Genomic DNA, 19,357 nt, shown 5'->3' on the forward strand with positions numbered 1-19,357 from the left:
AAATTTTTAATGAATTTATTCTTTGTACAGAAAGGTAGTTTAAATTAAGTATGTCATGTGGAATTGAGCACTTGTCAAAACTTCCATATTCACATTGGGAATATTTACATGCTATTTATTAGCATGAACTGTCAGTTAAATGGAATCAAAATAAAGAAAAAACATTTTTTAAAAAAAGGTAAACAATTCTAAGAAGTCTAGAATTCTGAGTATATAGGGAATTTTTAGTTGATGAATCTGAGAATAAGCATTTTTTGCAAACCGTGGGGAAGACATTCTGCAAACAATAGAAGGATGGCCAGAGCACTAGGAGCTGACAGTTTAGAGAAGTGTATATATATACAACAGACTTAATTGCAAGACAGAACATGCTATCTTACTTTTCCTATACTTGCTCCAACCCCTCTGGCCCCCATGCCTAGCATAGTTCCTGGCAAAAACGCACAGGCATAGAATAACTGTTTATAGGAAGAATTAGCACCATTACAGAGATATGAATAAAATACTTTGGGAGAGGGCGCCTGGGTGGCTCAGTGGGTTAAGCCGCTGCCTTCGGCTCAGGTCATGATCTCAGGGTCCTGGGATTGAGTCCCGCATCGGGCTCTCTGCTCAGCAGGGAGCCTGCTTCCTCCTCTCTCTCTCTCTGCCTGCCTCTCTGCCTACTTGTGATCTCTCTCTGTCAAATAAATAAATAAAATCTTAAAAAAAAAAATACTTTGGGAGAGCAGCAAGGACCAAGGAATGGTAAAAAGACTGGACTTCCAAAGATGGTAGCATAGAAATGGGTTAAGTTAGCCTTGTATCTCCCAATCATAGCATCCACTATACTACTCTTTAATTACTTATGCTATTTTCCCCCACAAGGCCCAGCCTCCCCAAGAGCAGATGCCATGTCTGTCGTGTTTATTGGTGTCCGGCATGGTACACGGGACATAGTAGATACTCAATATACTCATTAAGTATTTGTTGAAAGAAGGAGCGTCATCAGATTTATTTGTCAGGTCTTCTCCCTGCCCCAGTTGCAAGTTAGCAGCAACTCAAACCTGCTTTAACAAAATAAAGGCATTTGGGAGTTTATGTATATGGACTCTTCATGGGGCTTCAGGTATGGCTGGATCTAGGAATGTAAGGTCCTCAGGAATCTATCATCATTGGGGTTTTTTTTAAGATTTTATTTATTTATTTGAGAGAGTGTCCACACACACATAACGCGCGTGAGTGGGGGATAGGGGAGAGGCGGAGGGAGGGGGACAAGAGACTCACACTGTGAGCCCCAGCCTGTCCTGGGGCTCCATCTCAGGACCTTGAACTGAAACCAAGAGTCAGGCACTTAACTAGCTGAACCACCCAGGCAACCCTTATCTTCATCTTTCTTTTGTATTATCTTCATTCTCAGGTAAGCTCTCCTGATAATGTGGCAAAGGCATCTGACTCATGTCTTTACAGTTTACAATTCCAACAAAAAGATTGTGTCTCTTTTCCTGATAGTTTCAGGGAATAACTCCACCAAGTAGGGCTCTGGTTGGCCTGGCTTAGTCATATACCCATCTTTGAACAAATCACTGAGACCAGGCCTGAAGTCAGAGGAGGAGCAGCTCCATGAATTCTATATAGATCAAGATGGAGAAAGCTGATTTCAACTAAGAGACATTGGACAGTCAAAGCAAACAAACAAAATGCCCTATGTATTCACACCCCAAGGACACAGGACAATAGTGTAGAGATAGGAACAGGCAGAGGATAGGTAATGGTACAAAACATAGTAGGGTTGAAACATCAGACAGGTGAGTGGCGGGCAACAGTGGGAATTAATGCTGAAGATGGAAATTTAGATCAGATGGTGCCAGGCTTGAAGACCAAAAAAAGAAGGTTTAGATTCATTCTGTAGACAATTGCGATACAATGTGAGGAGAAGGGGAGGGGGGGTATAATCCAAGATGTATTTAGGGCTTCTCCAGAAGCCACCTTTAGGGGCCTCTCTTTCCCCCTCTGCATCCCTCCTAAACCGAGAGCTACCGGTGGAAACATGCCAAGCAGGACATGGAGTTCAAGAGACTCTCCTGGAGCCACATCATATCTAGAAAGATTTCTGAGCACCTGTAACTTGCTGGCTTCTGCATCCTCAACACTGAGTCCCCAGCGTGGATAAGTCATGGCCTTTGCTTTAAGGAGCTCACCACTGGGAAGATTGGTCTTGGACAAAGTACTAGAAATACACCCACATACACATATATGAAGTATACACACATATATGTCTATGTATGGGACTGGACTGTATAGGCAAAAAGGGCTATTTGATTCCTCACAGGGAGTCAGGGAAGGCTGCAGAGCAGAGGAAATATGTGTTACTCTTCTTCTAGGAAAGGCTTGTACTCAGGGCACAAGCCCTTTCAGGGCAATCACGGATTCTTCCTGGTCCAGCTTTGGGCTTCTTCCTTCCTTGTGGTTTGAAGAAGAATGTAGAGATTCCTTTCTCCAGGATTCCTGTGTTCTGCTTCCTGGAATTCAGCTCCTCCACAACTCAGGGAACAGCACTCTCGCGGCAGGAGCCGTCCCAGCAGTAAACAAGTTACCGAGGTTGTAACTACACAATGAGCCTCGGGCTTCCATCTTTGCATACAGTCTCCAGTCTCATCCTTATCATCCTCTTAAGAGGTCATGCTATCATTCCCATTTTACTGAAGAGGAGATTGAGGCTGATAGCTGGGTGGCCTGCCTTGGGACCAGGCACAAGGAAGCAGCAGGCGGGGGTGAACATGGTCCACTTGGCCTGGTGCCATGGTCTCCACGGTGCTCTCTGATCCCTCTGGATGCTCCTCCCTGCTTCCACGTGGGTCACGGGGACAGCCCCAGTTCAGGTAGGTTACAGAGATGGCAATCCATAGTAGTGGACTGGTAGTATGGAGCGGACGCCTCAGCTGTGACGCAAGACTGCACCAGGGGTGCGGAGAGGGACGCTGAACCCCTGGGACAGTTCTCAACCTAAATGTGCATAAGAATCTGTGGGGAGTTCTCTAAAAATGCAGATCCCTGGGCCCCACTCAGAGAGTCTGGGTGAGACCTTGGAATCTGCATTGGAACAAACAGCCTGCTGCTACCACTAGAAGTGCTGAGGCCGGTGTTGCACATGTTGTAGAGTGCTGCCTGGGCAGGGGTGTGTGTGTGTGTGTGTGTGTGTGTGTGTGTGTGGTGACAGGTGTACTTGCCTGCACACCCACAGTTCAGGGGTTGTCTTAGGAAAGCTCTGCGGAGGGCAGGTGTCACTGGGCACTGCACGTAGTTTACTTTCGAGTGGCTTTGTCCAGGTTTTCATTGTCTTCTGCGGATCCTACTATTCACATCCAGCCCTTACAGTTAGGTGACCAGATACCCACTCTAAAGGATCATCTTTCTGTGGAAATTGCTCAGCATATTTAAAAAAAAAAAAAAAGCTTTTTGGCATGAAGACATGCGTCTCTTTTTTCTGGACCTGGGAACAGCAGTAGGAATTGTTCAGGCCTTTTCCCAAATATAATCCCTGACCAATTGGAGGCTGAGAATCCTCTCTGCCAGCGGCCTCCTGGGACTCTGGGTGGCCTGCCAGTTGGTCAGAGGCACCGAGCACCCCCACAGTGAAGATGTGGGAAAGATGGTCTCTGTCCTTGAGGACGTAAGATCTAGCGGCAGAGACAGAACAGATCCATGTGAAAGAGTCAGGCGCACAAATAGAATAAAAATAAAGCAGATGCAAGTCCTTGCAGCAGGGAGACTCCCAGTGCGGACGGGAGCTCAGTCTCAAGGTCCAGCATTAAGTCAGGGAGAAACACGGATAAGCTGGATGTGAGGTGCTAGGTGAGCCATCCGAACAGCCTTGCTGGAGGAGCTCACGTTGCCTCCTCCACCGGGTCTCATGGAGCACTTGCCATAGGCACTGCTGCTGGGGAGCACTCTGGAGGAACATGGTGCTGATTGTGCAGGAGGTCTGGTGTCAGGGAACCAGGAGCATCACAGAGCAGGCCTCCTCAAGAAAGTGATGTTTTTCATCAGATTCCTAAAGGCAGCCCTGCCTCTAACCCTAGCCTGTGGCCTGTCCACCTGCTCTTTCCATGCTGGCTTGTATATACCTGTGTGCGGACACCTCAGACCCCAAGTTCAGACTGCATCTACACACCACATCCCTTGCCCCTCAGCCAGCCTTCAGGCCTAGTGTCAGGATCTACCCACAGGAGGACTGGTGCAGATGAAAGACTCTTGCAGGCCCAAAAGTGGGCTTGAACTGTTAGATGGGGGATTTGGGGGTCCTGGGTCTACAGGGATGAGTGATCTGGAAGTGGGCACACAACCACGGGGCAGACACTTTCCTCCACCCCAACGTGGGCCTTCTAAAACCTAGGGCCCGGGGCAGGGATCCTGATGGCAGAGTCTGAGGGCAGTTTTGCCTAAAGGATAAGTAGGAAGTTAGCTAAATCAAGGTCATGCATGGGGGAAAATCTTCCTGTAGAAGCCCCCTGAAATGAGACAAGACCTTGGTCATCTCCCTAAAAGCAGAGTAGGGGAGAGACGAGGTGGGGTTGGAGAACGGATGGGGGCCTGGTGGCCAACGTGAAGATTTGACTTTACCAAGGACATGGGCAGGACGTGGTGGGGCCAGGGAAAGATGATCAGGAACGGAACGAGAACATTCCTTCCAAACTGAGCATGTGTGATGTCAACTAGGTGTTTGATGTGAGGAGAGCAGGCTGTTCAGTGTGGCTAGGCCTCAGCGTCTGATACAGGCAAGGGAGGAGGGAGGAGCATCAGGAGAGGAGCATTTGTGGAGGACTTGTAGGTATGAACTGGGCGTTGGGCCTCGGGGGGAGCACAGAGCCTCTGGAGGAATTCTGACGGGACTGGGCTGGGGGCCACATTCTGTCTTTATTCTGTGCTGAGCATTCAGTTAACACAAAATAATCTTTCAACGTGTTCACTATGCTTGAGTCATAGTACTTTCTATGTATGTGATTTTTGTGTTTTAATGTGTGAATTCAGTGTCCTGAAGTTCTTTCTGGATTGGCAACCCATCCTTTTTTCCACTTAGTAAATATGACCACCGTTTATGCTTTGGGACCACATTTTTCAAGCGTTGCCAAATCCTCATGGGGTTTTTTGGTGACATTTATTTTTCATAATTAGTGATGAAATTCTGATCACTTAATGCCCATGAAATCATGAATACATTAGGCCACAATAAAAATTATCCCTGATGTCTGTAAGCAGATGGGTGTGTGTGTGTGTGTGTGTCTGTGTGTGTGTGTGTCTGTGTGTGTTTATGATAACAGTGCTTACATAATCCCAACAACCAGTCCCTGGGGACTCACACACAGAGATGGAACTGCTGGTTTAAATTAGGTTTCCATGTGAAATATCGTATCGCTATTTTTTTCCTAGCATTGTGGGAAAGTATATGGAAAATGATTTGACTGATAGGAAATAAATCTGGATGCATGATCAGGACTGAGGCACAAACCACGTGGCGGTCTGCGCCTGCTCATACAGCAGGCTGTCCAGAAGAAGACGAAAAAATCCTATCAGGACACTAGACTAGTAAGTCACCATTTCAGAATAGCCTGAAAGAGCAATGACTTTCCAGAGCTGCTGATTTGCTGTGGATTTCAATTTTAAAAAAAGGAACTAAAGCCATACGAAGAATATAGCCAGAGGTCTCAAGAATTAATGCACTGGCTGTTGGGGAACCGTTTTAACTTTTAGGGAATTCATTTTTATTCATAAGGAGATGGGTTTGAATTTCTAGCTCAAGGAGTCAGTAATTTCATGATTCTAAATGTTTGCTCATGGCTTCCCTCAGCAGGCTAGGGCTCATCAAAAGCAAATCACACAGAAGGAAGAACCACACCAGAGCACCAAAGACACCAGTCTTTACTGACCCAACAGTTTCTTGCTCTAGAGAGCAAGGGTTTCACAAGATGACTTTCAACTGGGTAACCAGGTGATAAGGGGACAAGGCATGCAGACAGTGAGCAAAGGATTGCTCATCGCTGGAGGAGAGTGGGCAGCTCTGGGAATTCCCAGAAGGTACCAGGATGCTCAAAACAGCCCTGGAAATCAGAACAAATGGTTTTCTTAGGTTATCTTCTTCCCAAGAGGCTCTGAATTCCTTGTAGGGTGATCTGCACCAGGGCTGGTCCTAGGAGTCTGATTCCAGATCTGTTCTCCTGAAGTTGCAAGTAGAGAGCAGAGGTGCGTGCTCCCCTGTTTCCCTGTTGTTTCTGCATAGGGCAAGGGAAGGGGTTCTGCTTTTTTCATCGCTTTTATTGTATTTCGGGACTCTTCTTGGCATCTTCTACTTTTATTCCAACTCTGTGTTCAGAGGTGCTGCTCTTAATGGAGTGCTTAGAAAAACCTAATCAGCACCAAGTTTAAAAGAAACTGTCACTCCTTATCAGATAAAAGAGCACTCCACAGGAGGTACTTACTTTGACATCAACAAGAATTGGGATCTCAGAAAATCACTACTCCCCTGAACCATAGATTCTTAATCTGGAAAAATGGGTCTGGACTGCCCTCTGTGGTTGCTGCCAGCTCTCAGTGCCATCCGTTCCTGTCATTCCATCGAGGGAGACGGGCAGGAGGTGCAGTATACCATAGACCTTAAACTTGTTTTTTCTGCAGGTGCCATGGGTGACCATGAACTCTGTGTTCAGGCCTCACTCTCCCTCAGGCGAGGGAAACGAGCTGACCCCAGGTTTCAGCACTGTTGCTGAACCGGTATAATTCCTGGGCGATGTGGGGTCAAGACCAAGGCTTTGGTTTGTTAACAGCTGGGTTTATCAACCCAGACGTCAGTCAGGATGGAACAGGTGACTTAAATGACCACTAGAGTCCAAGCACCAAAGTATAAATAGCAGCAAAGTAACCTTAGAGATTAGGCAAAATATGGGGGGGAGGGGTGCTGCATATCATCAAAGGGGGACTTGGTAGCAGGTTATTATTAAATAGTATACTCTAGTCTGTATAGTAGAAAAAGCTAATCACATTACAATAATGTTCCTCCCACAGCTCATGTACGCACACTAGGCATTTAGGGAGCAGTTAATTGTGACTCCCCTGGGTCAAACACTGAATTTCAAATTTAGGCTTTACTGCTCTGAGTGAAAATCTCTTAGGTGTTCTGTCTTTCAGTTTATTCATCTATAAAATGAGAATAATAATAACCCCTGACTCTCAGGATTGTTGTGAGAGGTGAGTTAACATACGTAAAGTACTTGGAGTAATGCCTGACACATAGTAAGTGCTGTATAAGTGTTTGTTCTTCTAATATTAGTCAGGTGAGGGGCATAATTGGTAATGCATTTGTGAGAGATAGTTTACATATGTATATTTTTGCATTTTTTAAATTTGGTATTCTGCATTTTACTTCTGGATAAATACCCTTTAACTGATGGATTGAGAGTATTGACTGCATTTAATCTTGCTACCCATCAATATAATTAAATTATATTAATTAATTAAATATACATATATATTTATAACTAAATATAGTCAACTATATTTAAATGTATTTAAATCAATATTAGGGGCGCCTAGGTGGCTCAGTCAGGTAAGCATCTGCCTTTGGCTCAGGTCATGATCCCAGGATCCTGGAATTGAGCCCCGCATCGGGCTCTGTGGGAGCCTGCTTCTCCCTCTCCCTGCAACTCCCCCTGCTTGTACTCCCTCTCTCTCTCTGTCAAATAAACAAATAAAATATTTTTTTAAGAAATAAATAAATATCCTTAGGCCTTATTTTCTTATAGTCTCATTGAATTTTATAGATCAAGAGGGAGCTTTACGAATTGCCTTTCTGCCTCCTTAAAGATGGAAGATGACAAATATGGATTTTCCCAGAATCCCATAACAAAGCAGTGATGGAGCCTAGAGCTTCACCTCAGAACCCTTAGCTGGGGGGGGGGGGGGCTTGCATTTCCTAATACTTAACTGATTTAAAAAAGAAAAAAAGATGGGGCACCTGGGCGGCTCAGTCAAGTCCTTACTCAGTGGGGAGTCTGCTTCTCCCTCTACTCATCCCCCTGCTTGGGGTCTCTCTCTGTCTCTCTCAAATAAATAAAATCTTAAAAAAAAAAAGTTTTCCTGTGAAAAAAACATTCATTGAGTTTGCAGGACATGGGTTCAGTGGATGCCCCTCTTTGCATTTTCCAGGTGAGCTCTTGGGTGACGTGGCTGATCCTCACGGCGGGCTCCATGGAGGAGAAGCGGGAAGTCTTCTCCTATTTGGTGCATGTGGCCAAATGCTGCTGGAACATGGGCAACTACAATGCTGTCATGGAGTTCTTGGCTGGCCTCAGGTATGGAAGTGGGGAATACAGTTATCTGGACAGCAGCCGAATGGCACTGTAATTAATTGCCCTGGAAACCACATTTATCCAAACCAGGCAATTGGTAGTGATTGTTTGGGGGAAATATGTTATTCTCTGCTAACACCACAAACCTTGTCCCTTAAATGCAGCAGCAGAATTCAGCCCCTGTGGCCAGTCACGATCCTAATTAGCTACGTCTGCTCTGGGCCCATGCTGTTGGCCACACTGGGTAAATCACCTGGCTGCACAACTAACATCAACCCCATTGGTGACCCCCACTTGCCCTCTGTGTCCTGTAAACCCCACTATAAACAGTCTCTTCCCAGCTCTTCCTGATGAACTGCCTCGGCACTCTAGGCTCCCAGCCATGACCGGGAATGGCTGGCACTGATAACAAGGATTCAGTAATGTTAGCTGTTGTTTTAATTGCATACTTACCATGGATCAAGCACTGGATTGTGCATTTCCTATGCATTAAATCTTTTAATTCTCAGAACAATTTCTTGGTCAATGCTATTATTATTCCCACATCACATAAAAAAAGAAACTAAAGTTAGGAGAAGTTAAGTCATTCACCCAAGGCCACCTAGCATGGCTGGGATAGGAATGCAGACAGCCTTGATTTGGAAGCCCTTGCCCTTAACCTCTCCTATGCTGCTTATATGCTTTCTCCCACAAGCTAGTAATAAGATCATCATTTTATCAATAAATCACTGCCTTATTCCCTTTCAGCCTCAGTTACCTGGTGTAAAGTAACTGCCCCTCACTCTTGTGGGGGACAATGTGGTGTGGCGCAGAAGGGTATAAGTTGTTGGGTCAGAATAACAAAGAGTCAAATCTTGGCACTCCCGTGGTGTATATAGCTGCATGATCTGAGCCAGTTTCTTGACCTCAGTGAGCCCTAGTTTATTCATCTGTAAAATGGGGATGATAATAATAAAAAGCACCTACTTCCTCACACGGGATTTAGTGAGATAGTATGAAGTGTTTTGCACGTGTGTTTGGCAGAGTAAGGCTCCAAAAAGTGAACCTGCTGTTGTTAGTGTCCAAGATTCACCTTCCCAGTGAGGGTTCTCACTATAAATAGATCTTGCTTCATAACATTATTGAGATTTTTCTTTGATTCTCCAGATCCCTGCAAAGGGATTCTGGGTTGGGAGAGAAATTCTCAGAGCTGGAATTTTTTTTTGTCCTTTTGAACTTTCTTAACTAAGAATAAACTCAAACGGCCGTGTCACTGGCACTTAAAATGGTCATACAGATGTATCAGGCATGGCTCAAAAGAAGGAAAAAATGGAAAGAATACTGGGAGAACAGGAGATAATTTGGACAATTGGATTCTCTTTGTGATAAATTTTCTAAAAAGAACCTGTGTTACTTTTCTTTTTAATACAAGGATGATCGTATTATGATAAAATAATTCTATTTTAATGATGCTTATCCTCTGTGATTGGCAAGTCTGTGTTGGCTCTTGGCTGGGGACCTCTCTTCCTCTGTTCTGGACATGACTATCCTCACAGCAGGGCAGCTGGCTTGCTCCAAAGTGAACAACAAGAAAACAAGACAAAAGCTGCAGTGCCTTTTATGACCTAGCCTCAGACATCACACACTGTCACTTCTACCATATTATACTGGTCACATAAGACAGAGGCCTGGTTGATTGTGGGCGGGGTCTATACTACACCAGGAACAGGGGATCGCTGGAGGAAACAATTAGAAGTAAAAAGATTTACATAGAACAATATTTACTCAATCACAGTGTCAATTTAAAATAACCCCAGTGAACATCAGTGGGGAAATAATATGATGCATCCTTACAGTGGAATATTATGTGGCCACCAAAAATGTGTTTAATATATGTTTAATATAATTGGAAAACAAGCAATATATAATGCATAAAAATATCTGGGAACAAGTCTGTCTTTACTTAATGACCTCTGCAATATTTATACAATGTTTTAAAAATATTTAGACCAGAGATCTACAAATGGAATTAATACTGGAAGGAAATGTATCTAATGTTGTCTGTGGATGGTAGCACTGTGGGTGGATTTTCCTTATTTTCCAGATTTTTTTACAATGAGCATCTAGGGCCTTTATAAACATAAAAAGAAATAAAAGTTTTAAAAGAGCGTCAGTTCTCAATCTAACAAAAAAATCATTGATCTGATCTTGCTGAACTTTGTCCTTTGCCCCCAGATGTACCATGATGACCCCATTATGCATGGAAAGAAGGGTGATCCAAAAATGAGAATCATGTATTCACTTTATTTATATTTCCATTTCATTCCCCCAAAAAGGATTCTCCCCAAATTGTAAGATATCAGTGGTAGCTGGACTCAGTGGGGTGAACAATTTTATTTTTCTGACCTCACTGTTTTTCAGACCTACAAGATGAGCTCTTCCTTCCCCAGCTCTGGGCTCTACCTGGAGAGGTCTTGTAGCTTTTGCAGTCACAGATATGTTCAGAAGCTTGTCTCCTTCTCCCGTGCTCACGAGCATGAGTAAATCTCAGAAACATATAGCTGTGCAAGAAAAAAGACTATTTTCTTTCATTGTAACACAATGGTGTTACAGTGCGATACCATTTCTATAAGGTTTAAAAGCACACAGACAGTTCTCAAGCTGCTTAGTGATATGTACATATATTGGGGAACTATAAAGAATTGTAAGTGCATGAGAATGCTGAAGTACATTTGTGGTCCCCTTTGGTGAGGGCAGGAGGAGTGTGTGCTCATAGAGGAACCCACTCGGGCCTGAGCCACAATATTAATGTTTTATTTTTTAATATTAATGTTATTGAATATTATTTAATATTAATGTTTTATTAATATTGAGAGATTGGTGTCTGGGCATTTGTCGAATTGTACTTCTCTATGTCCTTTGAATGTCTTATAGATGATAAAGGTATTTTTAAATCCAGTCTGATATAAATCAAAATTTCAACCTCTCATTTGATTTAATGACCCCACATTTCACAGCTCAGTCTCAGAAACCTGCAGTAAAATGGGAGAACAGGTTTATCTTTATTCCCTCCAACTCAGGATCCCTACAGAAATAGTGGGCAGGAGAAGAAAGAGGGAGGGAGTTGGGATAAAGGGAGTAAAGTCTCATTTGACTGGCACACTTGTCATCTGGCCTAGGGGCTCCCTGGAGATGGATACGGTGTGGTCTGAGGGTTCCTTCCTAGTTACTCCTTCTCCATTCCCCCACCTGATGCCCTGTAGGCACCTCCCACTGCCCCATTAGCTGGCAAGGAGCAGGGCCCCCTTAGTCCTCAGGATCAAGCTCTGGAGGCCCTGCCCTCATGGACTCTGCTAGGATACCCTCCTTTGGCAGGCAGGCCTTTCTAGATGGCTCAGGTGCAGCTGGGCCTCATGGTGTCCCTTCCTAACTCATAGGAAATGCTCAGTGCTTTGCCTGCCCAGACTCTGCACATGCAAGACAGGCTCACTGGAAGCTTCAGGCAGCTCTAGGAAGCCTGTTGTCTTTAGACTTTCCCGGTCACACACACCGGGCTATGCATCAACAAACTCAGGACATAGGTCAGCCTCTCCATGGAGTTCACGTGAAGCCCTCTGCCCTGGGGGTGATCCTCCTGCCTTCACATAGAGCACACTCTGACAGCTCTGTCCAGAGAGATATCCCCTACCCAGATGCTCAGACCCAGTTCCTCTGCACAGGCTGAGGGATGGGCATAGACCAGATGGCAGAGCAGGTGGGTACCCTTGTGACGACCTGGTCCCTTTCTTTAGGAGGTGGGGTACAATGTCACCTATTGCTCTCAGCAGCAATTTCATCATAGGAAAAGTGCCCTTTAACATCCTGTTATGCAAATAGTATTTTAAGATAATGTCCCTCAGGATGGACCAGTGGCTTAATGTCAAAGCTGGATTTAGTAAAAGCAATTGTGTAAAAGAGGCCAAAACAGGGTTTCTGTATTTCACTGAGGGACCAGCCTAATCCAAGGACAGCATTTAAAAGATCAAGAGGAGTGGATGAACCATGTTTTGTGCAGACAATCCTCCATGAATATCTGTACAAACCATATTACCCACTAAGATTCCCTCTTGGCTACAGCTGCCAGAAAAGCACAAACCTAGGTTCAGCTCCCACCTTCCAAAATTAACTCCTTCCCCATGTGTTATTTGTATCTGCCCTATTTAATTTTGTGTTTTAGTTTCTAAAACTAATACGTCATTTGGAAAAGTAGGTAGAGATAGGAGTCCTAAGTAAATTATTAGAACATAAGGAAAACAAGCAAAAAGAATGGATCTCTATGGAATTTAGGCTATACACTGTGAATGATATTATTTCTCCTTTGGTCTAAAAAAAAAAAAAAAATCATTTACTTGCAACAGGTCAAGAAAAGTTTTAAAAATGTGGCAGTTTATGGACCAGTCTGACCTGGAGACCATGAGGAGCCTGAAGGACGCCATGGCTCAGCACGAATCTTCCTGCGAGTACAGGAAGGTGGTCACGCGGGCCCTGCACATACCCGGCTGTAAGGTGGTTCCATTCTGTGGGGTGTTTCTGAAGGAGCTCTGTGAAGTACTGGACGGAGCCTCTGGCCTCATGAAGCTTTGCCCGAGGTACAATTCCCAAGAAGAAACTCTAGAGGTGAGGCCTTTCAAAATCTGAAGAGTCATTGTCGCCGGAAGGGAGAGCCTGTTTATCAACGTTGCTGTTGTGTTGGGTAACAGGTCCTGTGAGGTTCCAGAGAAAAGAATGCCAGCTAGCACTGTTTGGGCTTCATCTTGTTAACTTAGTTAGAATGGGGCAGTGTGTAAGTACAAGTGGAAGTCAGTGTTGTTTTCTGATTTTTTTTTTTAAGGATGTTGGGGTTTTCTTCTCTCAGTGGGTGGGAATGTCTGGATGCTGAGGATAAAGGGAGTCAAGTGAGGGACACCTGGCAGTTGCCTAATGTTCAGTCAGTCAAGCCTCAGCCTTGGGCTCAGGTCATGATCCCAGGGTCCTGGGATTGAGTCCCTGATCTGGCTTCCTGCTCAGCAGGGAGCCTGCTTTTCCCTCTGCCTGCTGCTCCCCCTGCTTGTGCACTCTCTCTCAATCTGACAATAAATGAATTTTTTTTTTTTTAAGTCAGTATTAACTTTTTGGAATTAGAGGGCTAAAGCATGGCAGGAGATCAGGGCTGCCTTGCTTTCCCCCTTCGTGGGAGGGTGCTGGAAAAGCTGGGGCCTCATGGAAAGACGAGCTCCAGGCTCTGATCACAGTTGCCTCAGCTTGCCCAGCCCTGTGCCTCCTGGTTCCTGACTCTGAGAGGGGAGAGGACCGTGTGAACTTTGACTCAGGGTGTCGGGCGTTGGAGAGAAGGGGCTTTGAGAAACAGAAAAAAGATGTTTAGACATGAGAGAAGAGACTGAATTGGGGAGAACTTCACCAAGATTTTTTTTTTCTAGTTTCAGAGGTAGAGTTTAGTGCATTGGACACCCAGTGCTCATTACATGAAGTGTCCTCCTTAAGGCCCATCACCCAGCGACTGCATCCCTCCACCCTCCTCCCCTTCCCATACCTGGCAGTTCCAAACCCAAATCTAGAGTCATTCTCACTTGGCAACAGCACCGCTACTGACCTCACACACACACTCACATACACCCCTAAAACTCAGCCTCTTCTGTCACCTGGAACCCAGAACTTCACCTGCTATCAGGGAGACTTAAGAGCCCCTGGGGGGTATGAGCCCCACTCCCAGCTTGCATTCCTCTGGCTTATGCAGGAAGATAAAGGTGCACTAAATGGAGGAGAAAGCTTATAGCAAGGCCCCCCCAAGCTGCACCCACACTGTTTCCCTCATGTCTTTGAAGCCAGGAAGGCCACATCCAGCAGCACAGCGGGAGCTCTTACCTCTAAGGGCAGGCGTTTCCAGATCATGCATACAGACCATAAGAGCTTTAAAAACATCAGGAAGCCTCTGTGCTACTGTAGGGTATGAGGGAAGTAAAGCAAAATGTCATCCTTTCACAGTGTTTTCCTTGGGCCCCAGGAATTTCATCTGGTTCCATAGAATAATAGAGTTTTGTCATGGTTTTTCTCAATTTTCACTACCAGGATAAAACAACCTTACCCTTTTTCTGTAAAGTGGCTAATCTCCCTAGGGAACCTTGAAATAATATTGCTTTTTGTGTTGTAAATTTGAAATGGAGTGTTGATTCCTAGAGGGACTAAAGTTGTCTTAGTGAAAACAAGAGCGAATTCTAAACAGTTCATGTGGTGAAACGAAAAAATGTTTTTCCTGGAGGCTCTTTCTTTTTCTTTCAGTAAAATAGGCGCAAGTGCCATTATTTATGACTACTGCGACTTTATTTCCCTACCGAAGTTGGTTATTTAGAAATAGTACATGAAGTTGCAATAACATATTCTTGGTATGTTTTCCTATAGTTTGTAGCCGATTACAGCGGACAAGATAATTTCTTACAACGAGTGGGACATAATGGCTTAAAGAATTCAGAGAAGGAGTCCACTGTCAACAGCATCTTTCAGACCATCAGAAGCTGTAGCCGAAGTCTGGAGGCAGAGGATGAAGACAGCCCCAGCGAAGGCAACAGCTCTAGGAAAAATTCCTTGAGGGATAAAGCACGGTGGCAGTAAGTTTTATAAGAGATGCTCATTTTTTTCTTTTTCCTATGTCAGTTGGTTTTAGGCAGACTCCTAGCACAAACCCACCACCTTCGTCAGGAAGCCATACTTTATTTTCCAACTTAACCAATTCTAAACTAGGATTTACCTTTTTAAATTGGCTTCTTTGTTCTAGAATTACTGCTCATAACTTTACTTCTTGCCATATGTTTATCTCTTTAAAAAGAACAAACTAGAGCTATCCTGTCCCTTCTAAAAATTCAGCAAGTTAAATTTTAGGATTAAAACAATGATATTCTATTTATTTCAGAGTTTATATAAAAACAGTTCTTATTAATCACTGGGCAGGGCACAGGGACAAGGATTGAAATATTTTTAAATCATATATACTGCTTTATTAGGGCTAGAGTGACACCCCAAAATCAGTATATTCAGCAGCTCCCCCAAACTTCTGGGTGATTGTAGATCAGGTGGTTCCCAGATCTCACTTCCAGAAGCACAGCTCTGCAAGGCAGCATCTGTAACTTTGTAATTGTTCCATTGCTCTAGCTGCTCTTGTATCCACAGGCATTGTTACTGATCTAGACATGTGTACCCACAGCCCAATGAAAAGTTCAGAAATCAGCAGTCTCGGGCCATGTGTTGTGCCTCTTCAAGGCCACACTCAAATGGCAGAGCCTGGTCCAGCTAGAAGATCCTCTAGAGCCATCCAAAACCACTAGGCCTACCAATTTCAGCATCTTTGCCACAAAAGATTTTATCTGTAGTCAGTACTCATGAGTCATACCTTGTAGTCATCTTGGAGTCTTCATACACACTTGTGTGCATTTATGAGACATTGTGGCTTGTTTTGCAAAGCCTTTCCCAGTTCTCTCTCTCTCTCTCTCTCTCTCTCTCTTTCTGTGTGTGTGTGTGTGTGTGTGTGTGTGTGTGTGTGTGTGTGAACCTACACTGGGAAGAGCAAGAGTGTTTTTAGAAAAGAATTTCGGTGAAGTTGGAGTACTGGATCCTGAGAATCTATTGTGAACAAAGAAATGAATGCCTTGTATCTGAGTCCCTAATGCTGTTAAGGAGGGAGATAAACCTATATTCCAGATTGGTCCAAAGGACCCAGATGCTCAAAGAATAACCCTACCACAGTGCCCTGCCCCTTAAGCTGAAATGTCTCACAAGTAGCTTCTACCAGTTGTTTTTTGGGTTGTTGTTTTTTTTAAGACTATCTCAAATCAAAGGTTATTTGAAAGTTTTCCGCACTGTTGGCTGACCTTAGTAGCAATCTATATACATAGAGAGGACCATCGACAAATAAACACATGTCTGCACAGAAAGCACCTTATGGCCATTTCCATTCTTAATCTACGTCTACCTCTATCTGGGATCTTTGTTCACAACAGATTCTGAGGATCCAGTGCTCTAATTCCACAGAAATTAGACTACGTAATCGTCACAACAGTTCCATTGGACTCAGGATCTTATACCTCCCAGGGCCAGGATTGAACTTCAGGCAGGCTGGCTCTGAATCATGATGAATCATGGTCCTATTAACTTTGTAGGAAGTAATGAGCAGCTTATTAAGAAAATACATAACCTGATTGATTAATAGCCCACCTGTCCCCTCATATAAGATTTTCATTAGGGAACATGAGAAAAATATTTATCTGTCAATTTATGGTTTCTTGCTGACCAACACTGCAGAATTTCTTCAGTGGGTGAGATACAAACTTTCCTTCTCTTTCATTCCTTGGTCCTCCTTTTGAGTCATATGACCTAAGTCTGACAAGGTAGTTTCTTTCCTGGTTTACATCTTTGATATTTGATGACATTATTTGGTTCCTACATAACCCTTTAAGTGCCACCTGACTCCCTTTTGTAAACCCATAGAGACTTGTCTCCTGAAAGAATCAGGCACAGAAGTGTGTGACATTCACCATATGGTCTAAGACATGAAGCTACTAGTTTTCTTCTTGAAATGAATTTATTTAATTACCAACAATTGTCAATATTATCTTGGGCATTTTCCTGGGAAGAATGCCTGGGCTTTTTTAAGATTTTTTTTATTTATTTTAGAGAGAGAGAGAGAGAAAGAGGAGGGGGAGGGGCAAAAGGAGAGGGAGAGAGAAAAAAAATCCTTAAGCAGACTCCCTGCTGAGCTTGGAGCCCAACTCAGGGCTCAAAATCATGACCTTGAGGTCACAACCTGAGCCAAAGCCAAGAGTCAGATGCCCAACCAACTGAGTCACCCAGGTACCCCTGGAGAAGAGTGCTTTTTTAATAGAAATGCTAATACCTAGCCTTCATTCTTCTTGTGGTCAAAAATAGAAACTGATCTTCAGAGAGATGGTGTCTCTCCCTCCCAGCTTACATCAGCTCTGAACAATAAAAATGGGCTTCAGAAAAGACTCATAATTTTTCTCCCCAGACACAATCTTTTATAATGCCTGTATAATGCTTGTAATTTTTCACTGAAAAATATTTGATTTAGCTCAGAACTCAAATTAAATGGAATATTGGCAACACTCATTCTTGTGCTAATTTAAAATGAGGAGTTCTACGTCCAGATTCACATAGGTTATATTTCATGGGTACAGACACAAATTGAATTCTTTTTGCTCTTAAAAAAATTAATAAAAACATGGGGGTGCCTGGGTGGCTCAGTGGATTAAAACCTCTGCCTTCGGCTCAGGTCATGATCCCAGGGTCCAGGGATCGAGCCCCACATCGGGCTCTCTGCTCATCGGGGAGCCTGCTTCCCCCTCTCCCTCTGCCTGCTGCTCTACCTACTTGTGATCACTCTCTGTCAAATAAATAAATAAAATCTTTTAAAAAAATTAATAAAAACATGAAGCGTGACATGGAGAATGTGGAAATGGTCCCAGAGAAAGGAAATTAGATAAAAGGGTGTGGATGTGACTCTAAACAAAGCTCCTTTAAAGGAATAGTTGGGCCAGTTTAGCACAGGAAAAGGAAGGGGGGAAGGAAAGCAGGAGGGATGAAATCTTGGTCTTCTTGTATTTTATCAGAGAGGTGTACTTTACTGAGCCAGACTGGGTGCATAGCTGAGTGCTTTGCAGTATTGTCTTAGTTGAGCTTCACCTGTGAAATCAGCATTGTCTTTTTGCCATTTAAGATAAGTAAAGTGAGGCTCAGAGAGGTTGAGTGATTGACTAAGTCACACAGCAAATAGGTAGCAGAGCTAAATATGAAACCCAGGGTGACAATATAGGGCATGTTCCTAACTACCGCACTAAATGTATGAAACACAAACATAAGTATTATAGAAGAGGACATAGATAAGTATTGGTTTTCCATTGTTCCTTGTTGCAATTTCAGAGGAATAGAACTAGGCTAGACAAAAAGGATTTTCTTTTTGTTTCTTCACTTTTTATTGTGAAATGTAACGTTAAGAAAGGTGCCTAAGGGGCATCTATGTGGTTCATTTGGTTAAGTGCCTGACTCTTGATCTCAGCTCAGGTCCTGGTCTCAAGGTTGGTGAGTTCAACCCCCATGTTGGCCTCCATACTGGGCATGGAACCTACTTAAAAACTAATTAATTAATTACATAAAATCTCAAAGGAATAGGAGCCAATTGAAAGAGCTTCTGATGGCCAAACTGGAACAATATGAGCTATAAAGTAAAGTTGTATTAGATTATAAACCAAAGTATTAAATAAATAATCCATGAGTCCATATATAAGTGATAAACAAACAAATGGGAGAGAAGAGACAAATCTCCAATGTGGAAGAATTCCATATAACTTATATAGCTACTCCACCCTCTAGGAGGTAGAAAATAACTCCCTACATCTTAAATGTACAAAGAGGACAGTATGGGGGCACCTGGGTGGCTCAGTTGGTTGGGTGTCTGCCTTTGGCTCAGGTCATGGTCTCAGGGTCCTGGGATTGGGCCTCACATTGGGCTCCCTGCTGGGTGGGGAGTTTGCTTCTCCCTCTGTCTGCTGCTCCCCCTGCTCGTTCTCTCCCTTGCCCTGACAAATAAATAAAATCTAAAAAAAAAAAAAAGAATAACTTTACAGTGGGACACGACCAACACTACCTCAGCCAGCTCAACATCAAGAGGGATAAGTCATGTTAATAGTATGACCCATGGCTATGATGTTATGAGAATGACAGTTTACCTCTGGAGAATTCCTCCCTAGAACCCATAGCACAGTCTAATTATGAGAAGACTATCAGGCAAGTTCTAATTGAGAGACATTCTATAAAATACCTAACCAGTGTTCCTGAGAACAGTCAAGATCATTAGAAACAAGAGAAGTGTGAGAAATTGCCATATATAAGAGGACCCTTATAGAAATGTGACACCTAAATGTAATATGGTATCCTAGATGGAATCCTGAAAAAGAAAAAGGACATAGATTAAAAAAAAAAAAAAAAACTAAGGAACTCTCTAAAGTATGGACTTCAAT

At 43.6% G+C, this 19,357-nt stretch overlaps 1 protein-coding gene across 3 annotated transcripts in view; it reads left to right on the top strand.

The window, feature by feature from the left end:
- PLCE1 (phospholipase C epsilon 1) overlaps positions 1-19,357 on the top strand; it is a 324,484-nt gene that overhangs the window by 225,802 nt on the left and 79,325 nt on the right. For all 3 annotated transcript variants that reach the window (XM_059398158.1, XM_059398159.1, XM_059398160.1), the window contains 3 exons: positions 8,176-8,321; positions 12,695-12,953; positions 14,733-14,938. In XM_059398158.1, the coding sequence (XP_059254141.1) occupies positions 8,176-8,321; positions 12,695-12,953; positions 14,733-14,938 (611 nt within the window). The remainder of the gene's footprint in view (positions 1-8,175; positions 8,322-12,694; positions 12,954-14,732; positions 14,939-19,357) is intronic.

The sequence above is a fragment of the Mustela nigripes genome, chromosome 4 (assembly GCF_022355385.1).
Source record: "Mustela nigripes isolate SB6536 chromosome 4, MUSNIG.SB6536, whole genome shotgun sequence".
Classification (NCBI taxonomy): Eukaryota; Metazoa; Chordata; class Mammalia; order Carnivora; family Mustelidae; genus Mustela; species Mustela nigripes.